At 47.2% G+C, this 22,175-nt stretch overlaps 1 protein-coding gene across 1 annotated transcript in view; it reads left to right on the top strand.

The window, feature by feature from the left end:
- Positions 1–10,555: 10,555 nt before the first annotated feature.
- The window catches only part of AKAP12 (A-kinase anchoring protein 12), a 31,413-nt gene continuing 19,793 nt past the window's right edge, over positions 10,556–22,175 (top strand). Inside the window, exons 1-2 of the mRNA XM_054821306.1 lie at positions 10,556–10,838; positions 20,433–20,619. Of these exons, the coding sequence (XP_054677281.1) occupies positions 10,701–10,838; positions 20,433–20,619 (325 nt within the window). The 5' untranslated portion in view covers positions 10,556–10,700. The remainder of the gene's footprint in view (positions 10,839–20,432; positions 20,620–22,175) is intronic.

Below are 22,175 nucleotides of genomic sequence, written 5' to 3'. Positions count from 1 at the left end.
ATGGGCACGGGGAGACCCGCTGACCCTCCCCTGGGCTTGTACGTCGCACACGCACCGTTTCGTGAAGAGCCGGTGCTGAGAAACGCCTGCCAGGCACAGACCGCATCTCTAACCTCAGCTGAGAATCCTCTGGGATCACTCCTGTCCCACAACCGGCTTTTTTGGGAGCAGATTTAGGTCAGTACTGACTATTCATGAGAGCAAGCTCCGGTGGAGTCCACCTGGGTTTTGTTATCACGTAGCGGCCATGTTAACTGCTCATACTCTTAATGCAGCGGTTTGCAGGTTGTCAGACACACTGGCCAAAGGAATTTACTGAGCTTCTGCTTTATGCCACTTAAATTCGAGGACAGGTCTGAAAATCAGGCAAGTTATATAAAACAACTTGGTTTTAAGCTTTGCCAGAGGGTTCATATTTGCTGGAAAGATTATTTTTTTTATGCCACCATCACAGGATGATTCTCAAGCCTGTACAGGCAAATGCAGCAGTGATTTACAACTTCTCATTCAACAAGAAATAAACTACGGGGTAGCATCCATGCTGGTACAAAGTCTTGCTTTCCCCAGAGGGCTGCTGCCATGCCTGGAGTGTGCAGCACTTGACCTGAGACATCTCCAGTCCCCAAGTCACTCCCCTCTGCAGTGTCAGATGGAAGTTATTTACCAACCATTCGACGTCAAAAACCCCCTTCCACCTACCAGTCTGGGCTTTTGCCAGCTCCCACTCCCCCAGGGGTCCAGGGAAACATGGCTGATGCTCCTCTCCACGGCCTGACAGACACCTACATGCTTTTCAGTCTGAGTTGACATGTTTTGAGAGACCTCGACTCCTTCTAGGATAAACCCTGCGCACTCCAGTTCATCTCGCTGGTCCCTGGAAGGATATCTTGAAATCGTTAATTGCATTTTTGGAAGACCTATCGCCTTTAACAAGATGAGTAGCTTCAGATTGCCTAGTCTTGTAGCCGGAGCCAGGCCAGATAAAGAGGGACTAATTTCTGTCAGCATTATCTCCATCCCCTCCCCACCACCACACACGGACACGTGCTGAGCGAGGAGTCAGCCCACCGACCTGATGAAGGGCTATGGGCACACAGGCGCAGCAATAACTCCTGATTTCCGCCTGAAAGGGCCTGTTGATACATCAGCATCAGCATAGGTTAAACCTCTTGTGATTATTTTGCATTCATTTTTCAAAACAAACACTATGTTTTTGAAAAATTCTGCTTCCTTTCCCCTCGTTCCTTATCCTCATTGCTCCCTCTGGGCTCCTGCTGATTTTTTTTTGCCTGCTTCCTACCTGCCCTTTGCTTCCTCTGTCTTTGGCATCCTTAGCCATCATCTCTCCTTCTCTGCTGATTTCTGCCATTCCCTACTTCTTTGCTTCTCTTTCCCCCTTGCTTTCTCTTTAGCTTCCCCTTCTTAATTTCCCCTTCCTTCCCTGTTTGAGAGATGCACAAAAGTTGATTTCCAGCTGAGCGAGGCATCCCACCCAGGGAAGGTAAACCAGGGAAACATTTCTTTTAATTTATCCTGAGTAGCTGCTCTCACTGCTGTAGAGTATGGCTATGGCAGAGAAAAAATGCCGTGCAAGTGCAATCTGTGACATGTAAAACGGCATACGGGAAGTCCAGTGGCCAAAGGGAAAACTCTGGTTAACGTTGACCTTCAGTGCTTTGTGACCACCTGCTGACCAGTACAGTCTCCTTCCTTCTTTGGTACCATACATCTTCTCCAAACATCTTCCTCCGCAAATCCTCTTACTTTGCCAGTCTGCTCTAAAATAAAGATTTTTTCATAAAATTGTCTCCCTTTTGCTTTCACATTGTGTTTCCTCAGCACTGTGTTATTTAGATCTGAACTGGAAAAAAACCTCTAGCTGTTCTGCGTTCTGGCATCAAATTACTAATTCTGGTGGAGCTAGACATTTTTGTAAACACGGCTGGACTACGGATGTTGTGCTTTTTCAGGCTCCTTTATGACCTCTGGCATGCCACTCATCCTATGGGCCTCGGTCTCATCACATCAGGATTTTCAGACTTTCCTTTCTTACTTTTTATTTGAGGGAACCGGAGTTTTAAAAGACAAGGGGGGAATACAGTATTATTATTTTTATCCTTTGCCTGCCCCTCTGTTTTTCCTGCTGCCTAGCTTCCATGCAGCTGTTGAACATTTAAGAAAAACACGTCTCCCACTGAGCACGTTCTCCACGAATGTGAATTGAGCTTCGGGCAAGAGGAAATGTGAGTCCTGAGGTCACTCCCGAAATCAAGCCCTCGCCTGGCTGCACATAATTCTGCTGTTGTGTTTTAAGGATGATTTAGAAAAAAATATTATATATTTCCCACAAACAGCATAAAAGGAAATTAATGCTGGTGATCATGAGATGATCATATGATCTTTCAACTCTTGCTGTGTTTTTCTGGTATTTTCAGTCATGCTTTCCAAGTCTCTGCCTAGATCCAAACAGAGCGGGGGGACGTGTAGATTACGGAGAGAAGATGACCTGCTGGTGCCGATCGGAGCTGATACTGGGAGGCCCCCGTGCACTCCACACTGCTGGTTGGGGAAGACCAAACTTTTCTTTCCACTTAAAGACACTGGAGCTACACCCCCCTGTTCACTGGGGAGTAGTATTTCTGTCAGATATGAAAGCGGCTTCTAATCTGCTCTGACCTTGGTGAGAAATTCAAGTCCAAATGTAGTAACATAGAAGCTGACAGGTCAGCCTGAAGAATTTGAAGTGGGGGAGGCTTCCTTGCCTTCTTTCTTTCTGTCTGTCTCTCCTTCTTTCACTCAAAATCTTATCAAGGATCACTTCAAGTGCAGCGGCAGCCTGGCCGGCCGTAGAAATGACACCAGCTGTGTCATTGTCTCCGCTGTTACAACGGAGGCACAGAGGGCATTTACTGACGGGACCAACTATGTGCCACCACTGTTATAAAAAATGCTTAAAGATGGAGACCCATTGAGAAAAGCATTTTACCTTTTTGTGTGTTAGAACTGCAAAAGTTGATCTACATTTTGCATCTGTATGTGATGGTTTACATAAAGACTTCTGTCTCCACCCCAGAGGCTCTCTATTTTTCTTTTCCAAGACTAATACACAGACCCAGACGAAGGTTGTAGATAGTTCTCACCACCGCTGAAGGTTTCCACTTGTCAGGTGTGCTAGTGCCCTCTTCTACAATGACTAAGACAAAACCTGGACTATAGAAATGATCTTTGCTTGCTCTACTTCTTGCTTCCTTCCCACATCAGTAATCTTTTTTATGCGCCTTGACAACAAAGGGGCTAAAAATGCTTTGAGTTCGAGTCCCAGTTCAGGAATTATTTAGAAGTCTGAAAGATGATGGTTATTTTTCTGGCTATCTTTCTTCTGGCTATTTTTCTGGACGTGAGCTTATTTTTGATCATGCTGATAAAAAGTTAAAAGCTTCTGGTTAAAAGTTTGGGTGCTGCATGGTACTTGTCAGTCAAGTGACCAGCCTAAAATTTTTATAAATTATGAATGGCTAAGGCCTATTTATTGTTTGTATTACTGCAGAAACAGGCACATTGAGTCATAGACAGACCCCCCCCCCTATATTCGGCATTATATCAGACAGAACAAAAGCACTTTCCTTGCATCAGAGAATTTACAATCTTGTTACAAAGCAGCGGAAACAGCAGATCTCATGGCTTCCCCCAATTCAGCGACCATGTGCACCAGTCCAGGAAAGGGAGGAGGCATCGCCCACCCGGGGACCACTTGATGGCTCTGCGTCCCCGGGTGTGGGGGCTCACCAGCAAAACCCGGCTGCTGATGGGGACATGGGACCCCTCTGTGCTTGGACCCCCCCCACCAGCCTGGGGCTGACGGGAACTGGGGGGAGGGCAGCGTGCCTGCTGCGCACAGGCAGGGGGTCAGGGCAGAGGGGGCACTCTCAGAGGTGAAGCCGGCTGTGTCTGCAATAGATACAGACCGGACAATGGAGGGATACAGGGAAATAAGGAAATAATGTTGCTGAGTAATCAGTGATCGTAGGTCAGCTGCATCACTACCGAACTGCTGTCCCATTTTCTGTAGATGACATGTCAAAGGCATGATTTAATGAAGGTTTTGAAGGACATTGCCTCCAGGCATCAGGAGCAGCATAAGGCAAAGCATAGACACTCCTGTTTGAAAATCTCAAAAGCAAATGAAGGAGGTGGGTAGCCGTGACCATCATCGATACTGAAAGAGAGATTATAAATACAGTGGGGTTAGATGAGGAAGGCGAAGACAAGTAAATCGTGCTTGATGGAGAGCCAGAGGGATGCTGCAAAGAGACAGGTCAAGGTAACGGGCTAGGGAAATTATCCTTGCAGCATCATTCTGGGTGGGCACTAGCAGAGCAGGACAATGCTCGCTCAGGCCAGAGGAAGAATGTGATGGTTCTAAGACCCGATCCTCGTGGTCTCTGTGTTTCCTTTTAAATTTGTTTTCCTGCTCTCTTTGCTGGTGTTGTGATCCAGAAAACATTTCGCTGTTTCCTACCTGCAGCTATAGAGGTTTCCCAGATTGTTTGACCCTGCTCGGATAGTGCATCACAGGAGGAAGGATTACATGGCCTGCGCAGCTTCCACACTGCAAATGTCTCTGGGCTTGGCCAGGAGCCACGAAACATGATGAGAAACTGCCAGGGGGGCAGGGGGATAGGAGGGGTGCTCAGAGCAGCTTCACATCCCACTTCCTATTTATGGGACGAGGCTCCTGAGAGGGGACGGGGCTGTCCGGCTGGTGGGCAGAGCCAGGTCCCTGTCAGGGCAGTGTTGGTGGTCTCCCTTTGCGGAGGTACAGCCTGCTCGTGGTACCAAGCCTTTGGGAGGGGAGATGGGGATACACAGGTTGGCAGAGACTGCTGGGGTGACTGGCAAAGGGTGGGCATCTTGGGGTGACACCTGAGCTTGCAGAGGATGGGGGTCGCTCAGCAGCGGAGGCTGGCAGCGTATGGCTGCTGGCAACAGAGGGTAGGTGTTTTCTTCACCTACTGATGTGCACGCAGGGGGCAGGCACTGGCAATAGGTGAGAAGGAGCAAGAATTCACTTGAACAAAGCCCTGAGCAACCTCATCTAAGGTTGAAGCTCGCCCCGTTCTGAGCAAGAGTTTGGACTAGATGACCTCTGGAGGTCCCCTCCAACCTAAATTATTCTCCGAGTCTACCCTAGATTCAAATTTAATTTTCAGAGTGGTGTTTTAGCACCTGCTGCCTCTGAACCCTGCCATTCTTGATAGCATCAGTAGTGCTGAGTCATTTCTAAACAGTCAGTGCTCTCAGTCCCAAGCCGCAGAGATTTCCTCCCAAAGACAAAACAGCCTCACTCACCTGCTGCTGGGACAATGGGGTAATGGCATCACAGGGACCTTCTGTGCCTCTCTATCTCTCTCCTCTGGGCATTTCTTCCTTGGCATTGCCTTCCTGAAAGGCTTTTTGGGTGACATGCATTTATCTGTGCAGCAGATAAAACACTGCAGTGGAGGTCACGCTCTTCCGTCTTTGCCCCTGAAGCTAAGCTGGTGTCCACACTGGGGATCCACCGTCCTTGCACCTGCACACCACGTTATTTATTCTCCTATTACACTGCATGACTACCAAACTAATAACATGAAACTAAACTACAGCCTGAGTGTAGCTTTCCCCTCCTTCGCAGGAAAGCGGACCACTTGGCATTATTGGGGAATGATGAAACAGACTCCTTTGAGCTTCTTCCTTCTCTGAAAAGTCATATAGCATACTTCTTTTTTTCTTCTTTATAAAGCCACATTTTATTTTTTTTCCGCACTGAAGAAAAAAATTTCAGCCACTGTCTCTTTCAATCTTGAACACCAAAACTTTATCTCCTGCAAATGCTAATATTTTGATATAGACAGATCAGAGGCTGTCCAGCAACCAGAGCTCTTACAGGGCTGAGACAGCATCGTTCGGGCAGTGACCAGGCCATGCTGTGCATCCCTTCAGCCAAACGCCCTTCGGGATGGACCTTTGCAGTCTCTCGCCCTATCCCCTGCTCCTGTGAAGAACTGCCCACACAGGTGATGACAGCTGGACTACTGAAGCTTAACCTATTTGTCCAACACCTCCCGGGAAGAGCCGGGTAAGTGAGGAACTGGTGAGGAGGGAACCTGTACTCCAGGCTGGGTCTGACTCTCCTCAGATGGCTCCGGGATGTCCAACAGTGGTCTCTGGGTCCTGCAGTTATGTGCAGCTACGCACTGGATGACACACTTCCTATTCAAATGTATGACCTTTACTGGAATAATCATCAAATTCAAGACTGAAAGTCAATTCCTGCTGCTAGCATTATTTTTTAAATTGCAGAGATGTGTGTCTTTATCCGTGGTCTTTTCTGATCCAGATCACCTCTGTGATGTGAACATATTAGATTTAGAGGTTCTGCTCATTTTGTTTATCTGTGTGATTTTTCTAGGGTATGTTAGCTCCTGGGAAGTAGAGAAAGGGTCTTCTCCCAGCTAAATTTGCAAAATTTATTCCTTTCTCGTTTCTTCCTATGGCCTTATCAATGCTGCCTGCGAGCAAACTATTTTTACATGGCTATTTTTGTCATTTTCTTCCTTTTACACTCATCAGTATTTTGTTAGGCTGATACATATTGGCTCCTTAGGCATATGCATTTATTTCTAACAGTGTCCTGGGATTTCCTATTACAACTGGACAAAAGAGAGGGGAAAAAAGCTGAAGATAGCTGGTAAATACAGCTGAGGTGAAGGCAGAGCACCATATTCTCTATCCAGATCTAAGGTATGTTCTCAAGAGCTTCCCATTTCAAGAACACTTATAAGATATGTTTCCACTTAGCTTTAATGCCAAAAATATCCCAGTGCGGCTCCGCCGCTGATAAAAGCAGCGGGAGCGTTCGTGTAAACAGGGCTCCAGGCAGCTGCCAGTGCTCCCAGTCGCCGTCTTGCACAAACCTGTGAACAGCCAGCCTGGATCAGATACGGGGAGCCCCTGGCACACAGGCTGGGCAGGCAACCCCATTCCCCATCTCAGATACTGGGGACCAGCCCCCCCATCCCCAACTCACCGCCAACTCCCCAGCTGCCCCGCTGCTCCGCAGCTGGAGTTGGTGGCAGCAATAAAGCTCGTGGTCACTTGCAGGGAGCGACAGAGTCAAGGCTGCAAGGAGTGGATGGGGAAAATCGTGAATGGGGCAGAAGACAGCAGGGAAACAGTTCACCAGCACTGGCTGAGGCACGTGGTTCATCTCTTCTCTACAAATGCATCAGCACCGGTTACATCGATTATATATGCTTTTGGAAATGTAGCAATTTTTAAAAGTAAGTAAATTAAGGCCTGTGCACAGACTCTGCATTTTAAATCTCATTATGAAAGTTATCCAGATTTCAGGGAAGTTTAAAGCAGTCAAACACTATGCTAGCTGCAATGCTAAAAGATTGCCCTGCTGCTCGGAAGGTCTGTGCTTGGACCTCTGAGTAGGAGTTTCCTCAAAGACGTTTCACTGGAAATAGGTCTAGATAACACGCCAGTAGCACTTTAGCTGTTATCTTTTTGACTTCCTTGGTTTCATCCTAAAAAGTGTGCATGTGTGCTTCTGTCAATAGCTTGAATATTCTTGCCTCAGCATCAACACTTGGTGACTTAGGAGGAGGATCGCCTGAAGCATACGTGACTCCACTTCACTGGAAAGGCTGTCAAGAGAAACAGACTTCATGCCTGAAAAACACTTTGATATAGCAAGAGGCAGTTGCAATGTTCAGGGCAAAGGTCTGGACAATAACCGCTTTAGCACACAGGCAGAAGATAGAGAAACACAGGCTGACACATGCCAGAGTCAGACCCGTCATTCAGTGCAATTCCTTCTGTACAGGTGGGGTACAGAGCATCGTGAAAGGCTAAAAGGGAACCACGCCGCCTCTGGGCGAGAGTGGAGATGTTGGATATCTCTCCTGAAGTCCCTCTGCTATATTTACTCCATGAAAGAAAACAAAAGCAAATAAATAAATAAATGCAAAAGGAAAGGAGACAGAAGCTGTGCCCATCCTAGGGATTAAACAGGGCTGGGACACTGGCCCATGGCTGCCTGCACCGCAAGTTTGCAGAGACGTGATGGTTCAGAGGGGGGAGAAGTTAGGCATGCACCACGAGCCATGCTGCGCTGCTCAACCTTAAAACCAAAAAGCAGTCCCTAGCACATTTTATTTCACCATATAGATGTAGCCAAAGAGTTCCAGCAGAAACAAAGAAATCTGCGTTCAGAAAATGTCGCCCAGTGGGTGGGTGTTGAGGGGGGTCTGACTCAGCTGCAGTGTTTGCAGCTGTGCTCTGAGACCGCTGGGCATGGAGCAGGTGGTGCCGGGCACGAGCAAAAGGACTAAAGAGTGAATTTAGACAGGAGGAAGGAGGCTGTGTTCTAGCTGCTTGTAAAGAGTATTTTGTGGTCAATGAGCAGTGAAAAGAGAAATGATATGGCACAGACCTTGAGTTATGTCACATTTCCCCTCTTGAGAAACTCCCTGGCAAATCCCTGATCTCTCCTCCTGCCGCATGCAATGTTCCTGGCTGCTCCATGTGCCATTGAGCCCCATGGCTCGTCCTCCCCTCACCAAAACCCAGGAGACCCCTGTGCCCAGGGTCCATGGCTGAAGAGGAACCCAAGGTGGCCCTGCAGCAGCCAGGCTGGCCTCAGTGCTCAGCAGTGCCTGGAAAGGAGCACCTGAAGGCAGAGAGAAAGGCAGATTCGGTGGGGAATGGAGGTGGTGCTGGCTCCTCCTCCAACAGAGATGTGGGCATTGAAGGATGACAGGAAAGGCTGGGAAAGGGCTCCTCACTCCCCTGTTGTGGGTGCTGGCTGATGGGTGATCTGGGAGCATCAGGTAGCTACAGGGAAGTTCTTCTACAGAGACTCAGTTAGATGCTACTGGAAGCTTAGACCTGTTGTTCTTCTCTCTGGAGCTGCTGGGCACCTCAAGTGCTCAGTGTCTCTGGCCTCAAAGGCTGCCTGAAGGCCAGAGAGTATTAGATATTTCTCCTGCAGTGAGGACCGGAGCACTACGCCCTTCGTTGTGCAGCTCCCTGGCAGCTCTGGCCTGGCAAAGCCTAGGGTTAACCACCACTTGCGGTGGGTTTCGTTTCCACCTCCCTGAACCAGGTGACCACACAACTACTGATTTTCATTCCCTTCTTAGTTTTGCTGCTTTCCTGTAAAACAAATGCTCCCCGAATGCCCTCCTCATCCTGGAGATGAGGAACAAATAATGAAAGATTAAGAAAACTGTTGGGCAGGTAAGTGGCTTTAGGACAATGTGCTCCTGCTGTGACATACACGCTCATATATGTAAGAAAAAAGGCTGATCTGAAAACGAGACGGAGCAGAAAGGGAGGGATGCTGACTCCATCTGCGTGATCCGCTACAGCAGTTTTGTTCTGCTGAATGCCAATGACGCTGGTAGGTTCTTGTATTTGCTGAAGGGAGCCGCTGCAGGGGCTTTTTTAGTCACTGACTTGGTATGTCTGGGTTGTTTTAGGGGAAGAAACTGACCCATGTGTGGAGATCAGGCAATTAGTAGAACGGATTTTTAAGAGAATGGGTTTTTTTCTGAATGAACTGGTGTGTTGGTGAGTGAGCACCGGTTTAAATGTTCTAAATGAAATTTTATATGGTTTTATAGTATATACTATGAACTCTTCAGATCATCCCTGATTTTAACCATGAACTCCATAGAGGATGGATAGATTTGTATGTTTAGAAAAAAAGATTTGACACGGTGAAGAACAGTGAATGGATCTGTTTGCTACCCATTTGGCACATTGTGGTTGGTTTATTTTACCGTATGCGCTATTTCCCTGCTGATACTTTTGGGAACTACCGGATAAGAGCAAAGAAGCTTTGTACGTTCTGGGCTGGGAGAGAAACTACCACGTTCTTTGCTTTGCTTGCTTATGTCATGTAAGCTGGCATGGATTAATAGAAGTGAACCTGTCCTGCACGACAGAAAAAAAGCGCTTGGGTTTTTTTCTCCAAAGTTGCCTAAGACACAGGACCCCACTTTTCTGCATCAGCTGGAATCTGGACGTCCTTCTGGCAGACAGGCCCAGCATGGCTGAGGTCTGCAACCCCCGGCGCTGAAGGCTGGGGGGCCCCGGAGCCGGCAGAAGCCCCGCGGGGGGTGCAGGGCAGCGCGGCCGGGCGGGGGGCGCAGCCCCTGGGCCGGAGCCACCCGAGGGTGCTGGCGGGCTGCGGCTTTGCCCCGGCCCCGGCTCTGGTCCCGGCGAGGGCGGGGAGGGGGCAGAAACGCTGAGTCAGCGCCGCGGTGCCGCCGCGGAGGGTCGGGGGCTGGGCGGCACCCCCACCCCGGCAGCACCGGCGGTGCCCGGGAGAGGAGCGGCCCCCGGCCGGCGGGCAGGGCGCTGCCCCCCTTGGCCGCTCCTTATCAGCCCGATTTGATGCTGCAAGGCGTGTCCGGGGCTCTGCTCATGTGATGGAGCAAGAGGCAGACGGGCGGGGGGACCAGGGGAGGAGGTGATTTTCCTCGCTGGCTCGCGCTCGCTTTTTTTTTTTCTTTCCTTTTTTTTCCTCCCCTCCTCTCGCTCCCTAAAGGAGTTTGCGGAGAGCCGGGCTCCCTCATTCCCGGCTGCGCCGCCACCGCCCTCCGCCAGCCCCCGCCCGCGGCTCCGCACGGCCGCGGGGCAGCGCCATGGGCGCCGGCAGCTCCACCGAGCCGCCCGCCCCGCAGGACGGGGACGGGGCCGCCGCCGAGCCCCCCCGCACCCCCCCGGAGCCGCTGCCGGCAGAAGAAGCGGCGGCGCCCCAGCCGCCGGCGGAGCCCGCCAAGGTAAGGCAGGGGCGGCGGGGAGGGAACGCGGGGCGGCGGCTTCCGCCGCAGCCCCGGCCCGGGGAAACTTTCCCGCCGCAGCGGCGGGCACCTGCCGCGGCCGGCGGGCTCCCTCCGGGCCGGGCGCGGAGCCGGGGCGCGGCAGCCGCCGCTGCGGGGCTGGGACTGCGCCACGGCCAGAGCCGCAGTCATAAAACTCCCGCCGGCGGCGGCGGCAGCGGGGCGGGGGGCGAGCGAGGGCGGCCGCGGGGGCGCCGCCGCTTTTGTGTGCGGCCGTGGCGGGGGGGAGAAGGGCCGCACCCACCCACCCGCGGTGGGGTCTGCGCCAAGAAATCTCCTGACTGCGGTCCTGCAGCCGGCTCGCAGCGGTACCCAGGGCTCCTGCCGCTCTCCGCAGCCTCCTCCCGCCCCCCCGCCTTCGCCATCCCTCTCCCCTCCCGAGGATGCAGGTGGGAGGCGCGTCGGGGCGCGGCCAGCCCGCCGGTTTCGCAGTTTCTTCAGCTGGACGCCAGCCTCGGTGTGCCACCTCCTGTCCCACCCCATCCCGCACCCCCCAGCCTCAGGCTCACCTTGAGCCGCAGCTCCCACCCCCCCGCCCCGCCGCCGCGGGCGGGCGGGGAAGGGGGCGGCGGTGGCGGCCGCGGCGTGGGCTGTAGCGATGGGTTTCGTGCTCCCTGGTGTTATACCGCATAGGGGGGAAAGGGGAGTGACTCGCTAACTCTCAGCCAGTAGGGAGTAGAGGAGCTCTAGGTATGTGTTATTTTTAATAAAGACGTTGAAGAATTGAAAGAAATTCTTTTAAAACATGTCTGGTGTTTAAAAATAGATTATGAATGAGCCCATTTATCCCTCTGGAATAGGCGCGTTTAGGGGATTCTGGGACTGAAAGGGAGGTTATGTGCATCTGTGTGTTTACATAGCATTGCTTTGGGGTTAGGCGTTAGTTTGTTAGGAGAGAAATAATGCTACGTTATACCGAGATCCCCTCCTTTAGACTCTTCAGAGTTTGGGTCCTTACTTAGAGCAGGCTCACTCAGAAGTTTCTGTAGCTGGTGTGTGGGTGTGTTAGAGCTTGAGAACTGGTTATGACTTTGCTTCTTTGACCTTGTGGTTCAGATTTAACGTTCAAGTTGACTTTCCCATAGTTCCTGGCTGCCGCTAGACCTCCTTGTTCGTGTTTTGACAGATTTGAAAACCACGTTGAGAATGAACTTTAAATCACCTGAGATTTATTTTATTTTCTTTTTAACCAAATAAGCATTAGGGATTGATGTTGGTTAACAAAATATTTAGCAGTTGTGTTGGGTGATTTTAGAATTCAGATGGTGAAGTTTAGACATTAGCGAATTTACAGAGGGCAAGCATTTGGCTACTGTGATTGTTTAAAAATGAAGATAATGTGACTTTGAAGAAGGAACATAACATTCATAGCCATATTTATCCAGTTATGGGAACTGAGACCCAAAAAAAAGACAATACCATTGATGCTGTTCTCAAATACAGATGATTATTATTAATACTGTCGTTTTTGTCTTCTGCGCTTTAGGAAAAATGTTTTCTGATAGATTTTTACCTTGTTATTTAAGTAGAACTGTTTAAAGGTGGGGAAGTTCTTTTCTCATTTCACTGCTGTAAGAAGTTGTATTACTACTGTTCTTCTGAAACAGCTATTTTTGCCTTCCGTTACATTAAATAAAAAGAAAAATAAGTTTTAATGAAGTTTGGTCATATTTTTTTGTATCTCGCTTAGTCTGTTCTCACTACAGTAAGGTGATTTCGTGCAGATTTGTGACATGAGTTTTTATCATTATTCCTTTTGGCCTTTTGAATTTGAAAATTACCAGATCCTGCAATGCCCCTGGAGAAATCTGCCAAAGAGCTAATTTGTTTGCAGAAGATACAATGGGTGCATTTTGAAAGATCGTCTTCTTTCTTGCTCTTTCCAAATGAAAACACTTCTCACAACCTCTTCTTCTAGAAGAAAAACTTTGAAAAGTGACTTTAATGGAATCCAACTTGGATGAGCCTTGGCAAGTCAATCACAAATAAACTGTCTGGGCAACTAGTCTAATATAGGTTATAAAATCGCACAACAGTTGTGCTTTTTTGTCACTTGAGGTTCCTCAAAATATTTGATCGAGTTTCTTTCGTGACATAGTTGTATTTTGTACAAGATGAAAACATCTTTGCCTTTTCTTCTAGAAAGGGCCAAATTAGTCACATGTGACTCTGGCTAGATACCAACTTTTGACATGTCCTAGTTACTGGAAGGGGGAGTGTACACTTCTGCGTTTCTCACTTTGGCAGCCCAGGAGGTGTGAGAGACCCTGTAAAGCACTCGGTCTACAGTGCCAGAGGTATTGAGGAGCCTTTGGGTGTCGACTTGCAAGCACTGCAGGTTAAACATGGGCTCAAGGGGTTGGGACCTCAGCTGTTCACCCCATCCTTTCACAAGTGGATGCTGAATTACACATACAGCAGCTCCAGAGTTTCCAGCCCAGCATGATACTGGGACTTGAAACTGATGGGTTGTTTTTTTTTTTTACTGTGGCAGACAGGGCTTAAACTCTGGCTGTGGAGGAATTGCTCCTTATCTTGCATAGCCACCCAGCTGCGGGAAGTCCTCTCTGCAGGGGAGTGTGACTGATCTGGAAGTACTAATCCATTTGCATGCCTGAACCGAATTCATCGCATTTGTGAATCAACACCCAAAGTCCTGTTGAAATCAAGGGACAGGGTGTGGTCCTACAGAAGGCTGATCTGATGGAGTTATCTCCTCACTGCCTGAGCAGCAATACTCTTTCCCCTCCTCTTCTTCATCCCCAGTCCCTCTTCCCTGTCTTGCCCCAGATGATGCAGTCCCACCTCGCACCGTGTCTGGTCCTCACCTTGCCTTTCCATAAGCCAATTAAACTCACTAACCCTTCAGGAAACAGTGAACTGGTTGGTTTGGTGGGTTTTTTTTTTTTTTTTTTTTTTTTTTTTTCTGGGTCAGTTCCCTGATATATTAGTGAATTCATTTGATTCCTGTGATGCTCAGGTGACACCCAGAGCCAGGACAAGGCAAACATGCAGCAGGGCAGGAGAGGAAATGAAGAAACTTTCCTGGTTGGTGGCAGTGAGCTGGTAGACCCTTGTCAGCTTGCGAAACCTCCCCATCAGACTGCCCTGAGTAGCACAGAAGACTGAACCTTCTGTGGATTTAGCTGAAGGATTTAACAGATTTCAGAAATAATAGTGCTAGAAGTAGGAACAAGATTGTTAGCCTCACAGAGGAGAGCAGGCAAATGTTGCGTGTCCCAGACCCACAAAAGCTTTGAGGTGTCTAATGGCACAGGTCTTCTGCTCCTGCCTCCTCCCCAGGGCACCTGCAGCTTCCCCTCTGCTGCTTCGGGCACTGGGCAAGCTCATTCCAGGAGCTGACCCCATAGGAAGCTGTTCAGCTTCTCTGGCAAAGTCATCCTCTGCTGATTTGGCAAGATGTGTTGGCTCGGCCAGCAGAAGCGGCAGGTGCGGGGGATCAGGCAGGACCTTGTGACCAGGATTGGGCAGGGAGCTGGGTGACACCTCTGCTGGTGGCAGGACATGGCTAAGTTGGTTCGAGCACCTCCATCTTGTGAGCTCCCTCTGTCTTCATACAGTGACGCAGCTCTTGCCCGACTTCCCATTTGGATGCTGAGCGTCAGAGGGAGACTGGGAAACGATGTCAGCATGGTGCCCTCTGAGGTCCCACAGGGCGGAGAGCAACTATGAGCCACGTGGGTGATGCAAGGAGAGCTGTGTCATCCTACCAACATCTCAGCTGAAGAAATCGAGATCAACCCCTTGCTTTTGTTTTATTTAGAAGCCAAAGGTACTGTTTTTAGTACAGGTTTCTTTCTGCGGCCCTGCTGAGGGAGCAAAGCTGTGTTGGCGCAGCTACCTGAAAATGGCGCAGGGAATAACATTTACAGAGAGAATCTGGAAAAATACTGGCATGCTAATAAGCTATTCTTGCAGCAAAATCTAAGTTTGGCAGAGATAATCTTTTGCAGCAATTGATGGCTTTAAAATGTTGTGTGGTGAATTCCTGGCTTGCTCGCAGGCAAGGGCCCCTACTCAAGAGCAGCGAGCATTCAAATGGTGTTTTCGGGATAGTTCCCATTTCTGAGTAGTAACTTGATTACGCTACCTGCGTTGTAATGAGAGCAAGTGTCTGCTAGACAGTAAATATTTGGAACTGTCTCTTCTAAAGAGGTTACCAGCTGAGATGTCAGAGTGTCTTATTGTCTGAGCGCCTGACAAATAACAGCTGGGACAGACTTACATCTGCTGTTTAAACAACTGCGTTCTGGTGAGGGAGCTGAGTCAGCCTGAAAACACTACACTAGCGATGGTAAAACTAAGCTTAATGAAGTACCGCAGGAAAGTCCCTAGACTGTGTCTCTAAGAGCCCCAGCTAAAAACCACTCCGAGTTTGAGGCATTTGGCCTGAATGATGAAGTTGCAGGGTTCTCCTGGTTCAACAGGGTCTGATTCCCTTTAAGTACTTCTCTTCCCACCGGGAAGGAAGAGACTGATGTAGTTTGGTAAGGTTTGGAGGTCTGCCCGTGCCTGTGGGGTGGCTGGGGAGAAAGCATAAAAATGCTTAATTGAAAAAATGCACAATGGAAATTGGTGTCATGGATCCACCGAAAGCGTGAAATAACCCCCTAATCGTGTAGGAGATAAGAGGGAGGTGGTAGAGGGAGCATCGGGGGGCACTTAGAAAGCCAAGGCAATTAGCTTGTGTTTGATGTGATAGAGGCTACAGAGATGCAAAGAGGAGTCTTTGAAAGTCCTTCTGGTTGGAAATGCAAGCTGTGGTTGTAGAAACTTCCTTTGTGCTCAGTCCTTGTTCTAACTGATCCTTAGCATCTGGATGGGTTGTACCTATGTGAACCCATAGGGTAAGGTGGTGTCCTGGAACTGCTTTGCAGAAAGAGCTGAAAGATGTGAGACCTGGGAAGGAGCTCAGGTTGGGTCAGGCTTAAGGTGTGGACCAGAATGACAGTAATGCTTCCTTCACAGGTTGCAAAAAGATATCACGGAGGTGATTTGGGAGCAAAAAACTGTTGGTTTTGTTTTAGTGGATTTCAAGGGTAGTCATCCATGAGGAGGTGTCACAACGAAGTCAGGCACAGAGTTAGGGCAGAAGAGGATGGATCTGAGGGAATGAAAGGTAAGGAGAAGGCTCTTGACTTTGTCTGCAGGAGATGTTACCCAGAAAGAAGGTACTGAAATTAAGTATGCTGTTACGTGCCTTACAGAGTAAGGGCCTTGTTTTCTCCACCTGGAATTTGCAGTGTCCCACAAACCTCTACTGCCTTAGCTATTGCAAAACAAGACAAATTGCTGTGAACAAAGAGTTGGAATGACCTAAATTCAGGGTTTTTTCCAAAAGTTGGTGTTTAAAGATCTTTTTAATGAAGCAGCATGTGTTAAGAGCAGACCCCCTGAGCAGACCAACAGTGCTGCCAGCTTTCCCAAAGTTTCAAAATCAAACTTCAGGAAAAATATTAGAGACTGTTATGCTAGTTTGCTCAGTTGTTCAGACAGCTGGATCTGGCTATTTTAGTAATCTAATGTAGAATCAGTGTAGCAGGATTAACAGAATGAGGCAAAATTAACTCTGGTGCGTTTGGGCCTGGTGTGAGGAATCCCTGGAATGATTTGGGTCTGGTACAAGGAATGTTGGGAATGGTGGTGATTGCTGGTGGGGGAAGAAGCTGGGTGCCGCTCGCCCCTCCAGAATAGCGCGTGAATGAAGCGTGCGCTAATGTACAGTGAGAGATCAGGGACTTGCTGTTCGTCCATATCTCATGTAATTCTTTGTGTTAGTTTTCTTTATGAATTTTTAATTTTGTATGCATTTAGTGGGGTCCAACCATTGGACCTAATGCTGTATGCAAAATGGAGCAGAAGCTGCTGTTGGTTAGAGTGACGTGGGCGACAAGCCCTGAGCGTTTTAGTCTCATGAGCTGTGCGTCTGCCCTTTGCTTCCACCTTTGTGGTGGATACGAGGGAAATATTTAAAAAAATACGTGCATGATGTATACTAGTGGCATGACAGAAGCCGAAATGTTGCTTCACTGATGGCCCTTTGTTTTGAGAATGAAGAAGCTGAAGGATCAGTGAACTGGATAATCAGTTCTCTTTGGTTTCTCCTGCATTTATGAGACAGCACATTCATAAATTAATTAATAATCAAAGGAGAGTGATGAATGTGTGCCACAGAAACCTGATAAATGTTGATAAACCTGCCAACTGTAATGTCTCATTACCTGTAGATAAATATACAGAGCTGAATAGTGAGATTCCCAATACTGTTAATTTTGTCTTCAAGGTTTTCACCCATCTCTCTAAACTTTGACTTTTTATTTGTCTAAGCTTTACAACTATTCTCAATGGAATTAAGAACACAGCTCACTAAATTAGACATAATTGGACTAAACTAAAGGTTTAGATCCCTTCAGAGAAATGAAGCAGTTAATGCGAGTGAAAATTGAAATTAGTTTCTTTTGAGGACTAATGCAGTGGGACAGACTGCACTGACCCTCATAAAGACCCTGAAACAGAAAAACTTTTTTTTTTAAACTAATGATGCTGTTGTGTCTTCCTTCACATTACAACCCTTCCAAAGATGCATATTTTCTTCTCCTTTGCACGCATTTTAATTTGGGAAAAGTAATATTGTTTTATTAGTTTTGATTAATCAGTTATTTAAAGTAGAACACTTGATTTGAAAATCTAAATTTGCCCTCCTATGGCCAAGAATCACATCAAACTCTTTCTCCAGGGGACTGGAGTAAAAAGGTCCCTATGCCCTGGCAGGGTAGGGTTATACTGCAGGTCTGGTCAAATTTGAAAATACTTATTTTTTTCATGTATTTACATTTTTACTCAGTTGTGACTGATGGGTCCTGCTTTCAAAACTGAATTTGTGTACAGAGTGAACAAGGATTATAATTGTACTTGCTAGTAGTAAAAAGTGCTTACAGTCTTACATTTAATAATGTTTTTACATTTAATTCTGTCCTTCATACTGGAAGGTATCGTAGCATTTTACAGATCCAAAGGCTTATATGCTAGATCCAGTGACTTCTGAATTTTGGTCACAAATCTTTAAGATGGTGTACAGTCACTGTTTTCCTGAATTCATCACGATTGTAGAATAAATTCAGAGCTGGGGGAATATTAAGTGTTACCGTAGTTAATATTTTGTCATTACACTCAGGGCTCCATTTAAAAAGGAGACAGGTTGTACTGCATTGGGGTACCCAATCCCTTTCTGCCCTGGTTCCTTGCAGAGTCCGTGGGTCCGTATCAGGCAAATGGTGGGCTTTGTGTGCCTATACAGGTATGTCTAGACATATGACTCTAGCTTTAAAATGGTTTGCTGACTGGGGGAGGTTTGGAAAGAAAGGCAAGGAAATTTTTGAATAAAGATAAAACAAAGATGTTCAGTGCCTTTGGCTTTCTTGACTTCAAAGAATTGTTGGTGCTAATTCTGAGGGTGTCATCTTGAAGTATCCATCCGTGCGTTTATCTTCAGATAGCCAAGTGCCCTTAGAGACGGTAAAGTTAAGGCTGTTCTTGTGTTTGCAGGAGTAGCAGTTGTCTTACGAGAATGAATGAGTAAAATTCATTATTTAAAAAAATTAATAATTGTCCTTTAATAAATTTGTATTGAAGAATCTCAAAGTCCTTTAAGAATTGGGTTGTTATTTTATGTGTCTGTGTGTTGCTAGTCTTTAATCCGTTACTACCGTTCGGTTAACGCTGTGTGCAACTGCAGAAGAGCTTCCCAGAGTTTACATGCCTTTGTTCGGTGCTGTGGCATTTTTATTCCTCCTGAGTTCCTGTGTTTTAGATTTATGAGAAGGATGATGTGAGAAGCGGGAATGTAATCTGAGTGTTGAGCCATTCCGTATTTCTTCTATTTAATATCTGGTCTCAGCATGTGAAAACTCCGAAGCCAAATTATTCCATCTGTGGTATTGGCAGCCGAGCAGAATGGGGTCCTTTTTCGTGAGGTGGATTATGTGGCTGTGAAAGGCAGCTTTGAGGAGCGCAGCAAGGCCAGGTGGAAACAATTTGGCTTAATTAAGGGCTTCTGAACTGAAAATTGGGAACCCGAACGCACACTTCGCTGCCTGTGGAAGCGGGGGTACGGCGCTTCTCCCGGCTCCCGCCTGGCACGTGAGAAGGGGGTTGAATGATAAGAGGAAAGGCGTTTGCCCGGCACTTTGTATGTTGATTTGAAATTCCGGTGCAGCGGGCTAATTGCTAATAAAAATAAATAAATGGGTCTCCCCATTGGGAAGCTTGTTTTGGTGGGTTTTGGAAGAGAATCATCAGGAATGTGGCATCTTTCTGATCCCTGTTTTGCGCTTCAAGCGTTTGGATGTTACTTGGCACCGAAAGATGGGATGTGTCTGTGGTTCCTTCGCTTAATTAACAGGGCTTCGATGGCAGTATTTTGGGAGCACAGCTGAGTAATAAGACAACGATATGTAATTAAGGTTTGCTGTTCTACCAGAGGAACTTTAAACCTATGCTTCAGGAATAGAGATTTAAGACGTGGTTAATTAGTTGAAATGGTTTCTGTTGGAAGGTAATACAATTGGTTGAAAAGCTAGTTAATTAACAAATAATTAAAGGGTAAGGAAGTATTTTTCATACTTCCACATTTCATACTTTCAGAAGCATATTTTTATTTAAAAAGCATCTTCCTTGTTACATGGCAAGGCTATATAAATTCTGAAAATAATTAAAATGTATCAAATATGGAAGCTGAAAAGGAGGGGGGTTTTTTTTGCACACATTAGCAAACCTAGAAAAAACATTTCCAATATTATAGTGCAGAGTCCCAAAGATTTGCAAAGCTTTTCCCCTCCCTGTAAGAATAACCTCTGCCTAATAACCGAGGCCCAGAAATTCTAGTTTTAATCCCAGTTTCACTGAATTTCCTTATGGGATATTTATATATGTATGTGTGTGTGTATATATATATTCTGCTTTCTGCCCTGAATAGTTCAGTTTCTTTGTAATTGTATTGTTTATGATGATAAGATAAGCACATCAGCAGAGGAGCGATACCAAAGGCTGTAATGTAGGCAGGATTCATGCGTATATCAGAGCGATTGTGCCAGACATTTTGAAGAATGAAAAATATCTTTCCATCAGCTAGATTCACATTATCCTGGACTTTTCCTTCATGCTAGAAACCAATTTCTACACAAAGTTATAGGCCATTGTCTGTAAGACTTGCTTCTTCCACATATATCATGCAGGAGAACAGTAAAATAAATAGTCCCAGATTATGTCTTTTTTTTTTTCTCACAGAAGTACTTTGATTTATTGAAGTTAATAATTTTGAAAAGGAGGAATACTACAGAGAAGCACAGAAGTATTTATTTCCCAAAATGCTTGCATGTATATATGCAATATGAGAATGAAAGAACAATATTTTCTGTGTGGTGAGAAAAAACCTGGCCTAATACTGATATTCCTTTTCTTTTCTTCTCTCTTTCTCCTTCCCTACCATCCTTCAATGAATACTTGACCATGCAGGTTTTAGATGCAAGTTTACCAGTACCTGATGTTAATGAAGACAATTTGGAGCATGATGCCCCACCACCGGAGCCGCAGCAGCCAGGAACTGTTACAGCACCTCAGGAGCTGGATGGGCAGCAGCCAGAGGTGGCTTCACCCCTCCAAGAACCGCCTGGAGAGCAAGCAGAGGCTGCTGGAATAAATGGTAAGTAAAAACCTGTGTTCAGTGGACACATCGTGGAGGCCTGGATGCTAAATGGAGTAAGAAATTGAAACGGGGCTCAGCTAGCCATCTCGCAGTGATGGTAGTTACTCAAGTGATCTCTTGGTTGCTCAAGTGCTTCTTCTAGGTCATTGTTTTGTTGGGAGAGGTTTTCTCTATAGCAGAGTTGAGATAACAAATGGGTTGTGGATGGAAGCTGTTTGGTGTCAGTGTGGAGGGGTGCTACCCATTCCCCCTTAGGGGTGGTTCTCCATTTCAGTGCACCCTGCCGTGCCTCTTGCCTGCTGCCAGTCTCTCAACCATTGACCTGAAGGAACAGCTCAGTTTCCACTTCTGATGCTAGGAGTTTCTGCTGCATAGGCCTGTCTCTTCCTTCAACGAGGCAGAAATCCTTTTATGTTCATTCATTAGTGATATTAATGATAATAAACTATTTGGAACTCACAGGAAGGGACAGGCTGCTGATCTGTTGGCTCCACCTTGATTAAAGTTCCCTTTCCAACTGCCTTTAATCAGATTTGCATTTTGACCGCAAAACCTTTCTCATCGTAGGCGCCCCTTGTCTGCTCTGTCCTGTGAATCTCTGTCTTGCCTTGCCGCACCGTCAGAAACGTGCTGCTCTTTCTCCTGCGTGAACTGCAGCCCACCTTTCCTGCCCTCCTCAGCCTCTTGGAGCTGCCCCCTTCCCTCTGCTCCCGCTTGCGGCCGCGCGGTGAGAGATCCGCTCCGGCGATCCCGCTGCGTGCTGACCTTTTCGGCAGGGGTGGCAAGAGGGAGGGATAGCTTCCAGTCAGAGCAGGTGACTGTCGCCGGTGTGAGAGCAGGGGAGGGATGGGGAAGGGGTGGGATGGAGCCCGTTTTTCAGTGTCAGCCCGAAGAGCGGCTTAAGGCAACTGTGTAGCCCTTAGTGTGCTTTAGGCTTCCAGTTCTAGTAAAGGCGAGTCTTTGCCGTGCCTTCAGCTTAATTGCCATCACACCATTATCCCAAAAGAAGGTTGCCATATTTAATGCTGGATTTTTGTGCTTGCTTTTTTATCATATTGGTAGGGGCTTTTGGCACTGTAAAAACGGGATGCAACATGGTTTATCTTTCAGTTATGACTGCTTCTCCTTAAAATTGTATTCTTAAGTGGATAGTGATGGAGAGAGGATACTCATTAAACAGAGTCATGAAGGAAGAGAAAATAACTGATGATTTGAAGTAGTGTCAGAAGATTTCATGTTGGTATCATGATCTTGATCAGCTTCTGGATCGAGTAGCAGAAAAAGCCTTTAAAAGGGCATGAATTTCAAGTTAATAGAAAAGGTTATAATTCTTGTTGAATAGCTGTAGGGTTGTAGCTTCAGTTGTACAGAAATTGTGTTCCTAGGATGTGTAATGAAGAAGAGGTGAGAAGCGCTCTCTGAAGGCAGGCAGTTACACGTGACCAAATGCGTGATGTGTTGTGGACATAGATAGCATTAGGAATTTGGACGTGAGTAGATTGCCTGAAAAGTCTTTGCTTTCTTTGGTAATCGTCTCTCATGTGGTGGTTTGA

Source organism: Grus americana, chromosome 3 (genome assembly GCF_028858705.1).
Source record: "Grus americana isolate bGruAme1 chromosome 3, bGruAme1.mat, whole genome shotgun sequence".
Classification (NCBI taxonomy): Eukaryota; Metazoa; Chordata; class Aves; order Gruiformes; family Gruidae; genus Grus; species Grus americana.
Note: the sequence above shows the minus strand (reverse complement) of the source record. Positions and strands in the feature narration are given on the sequence as shown.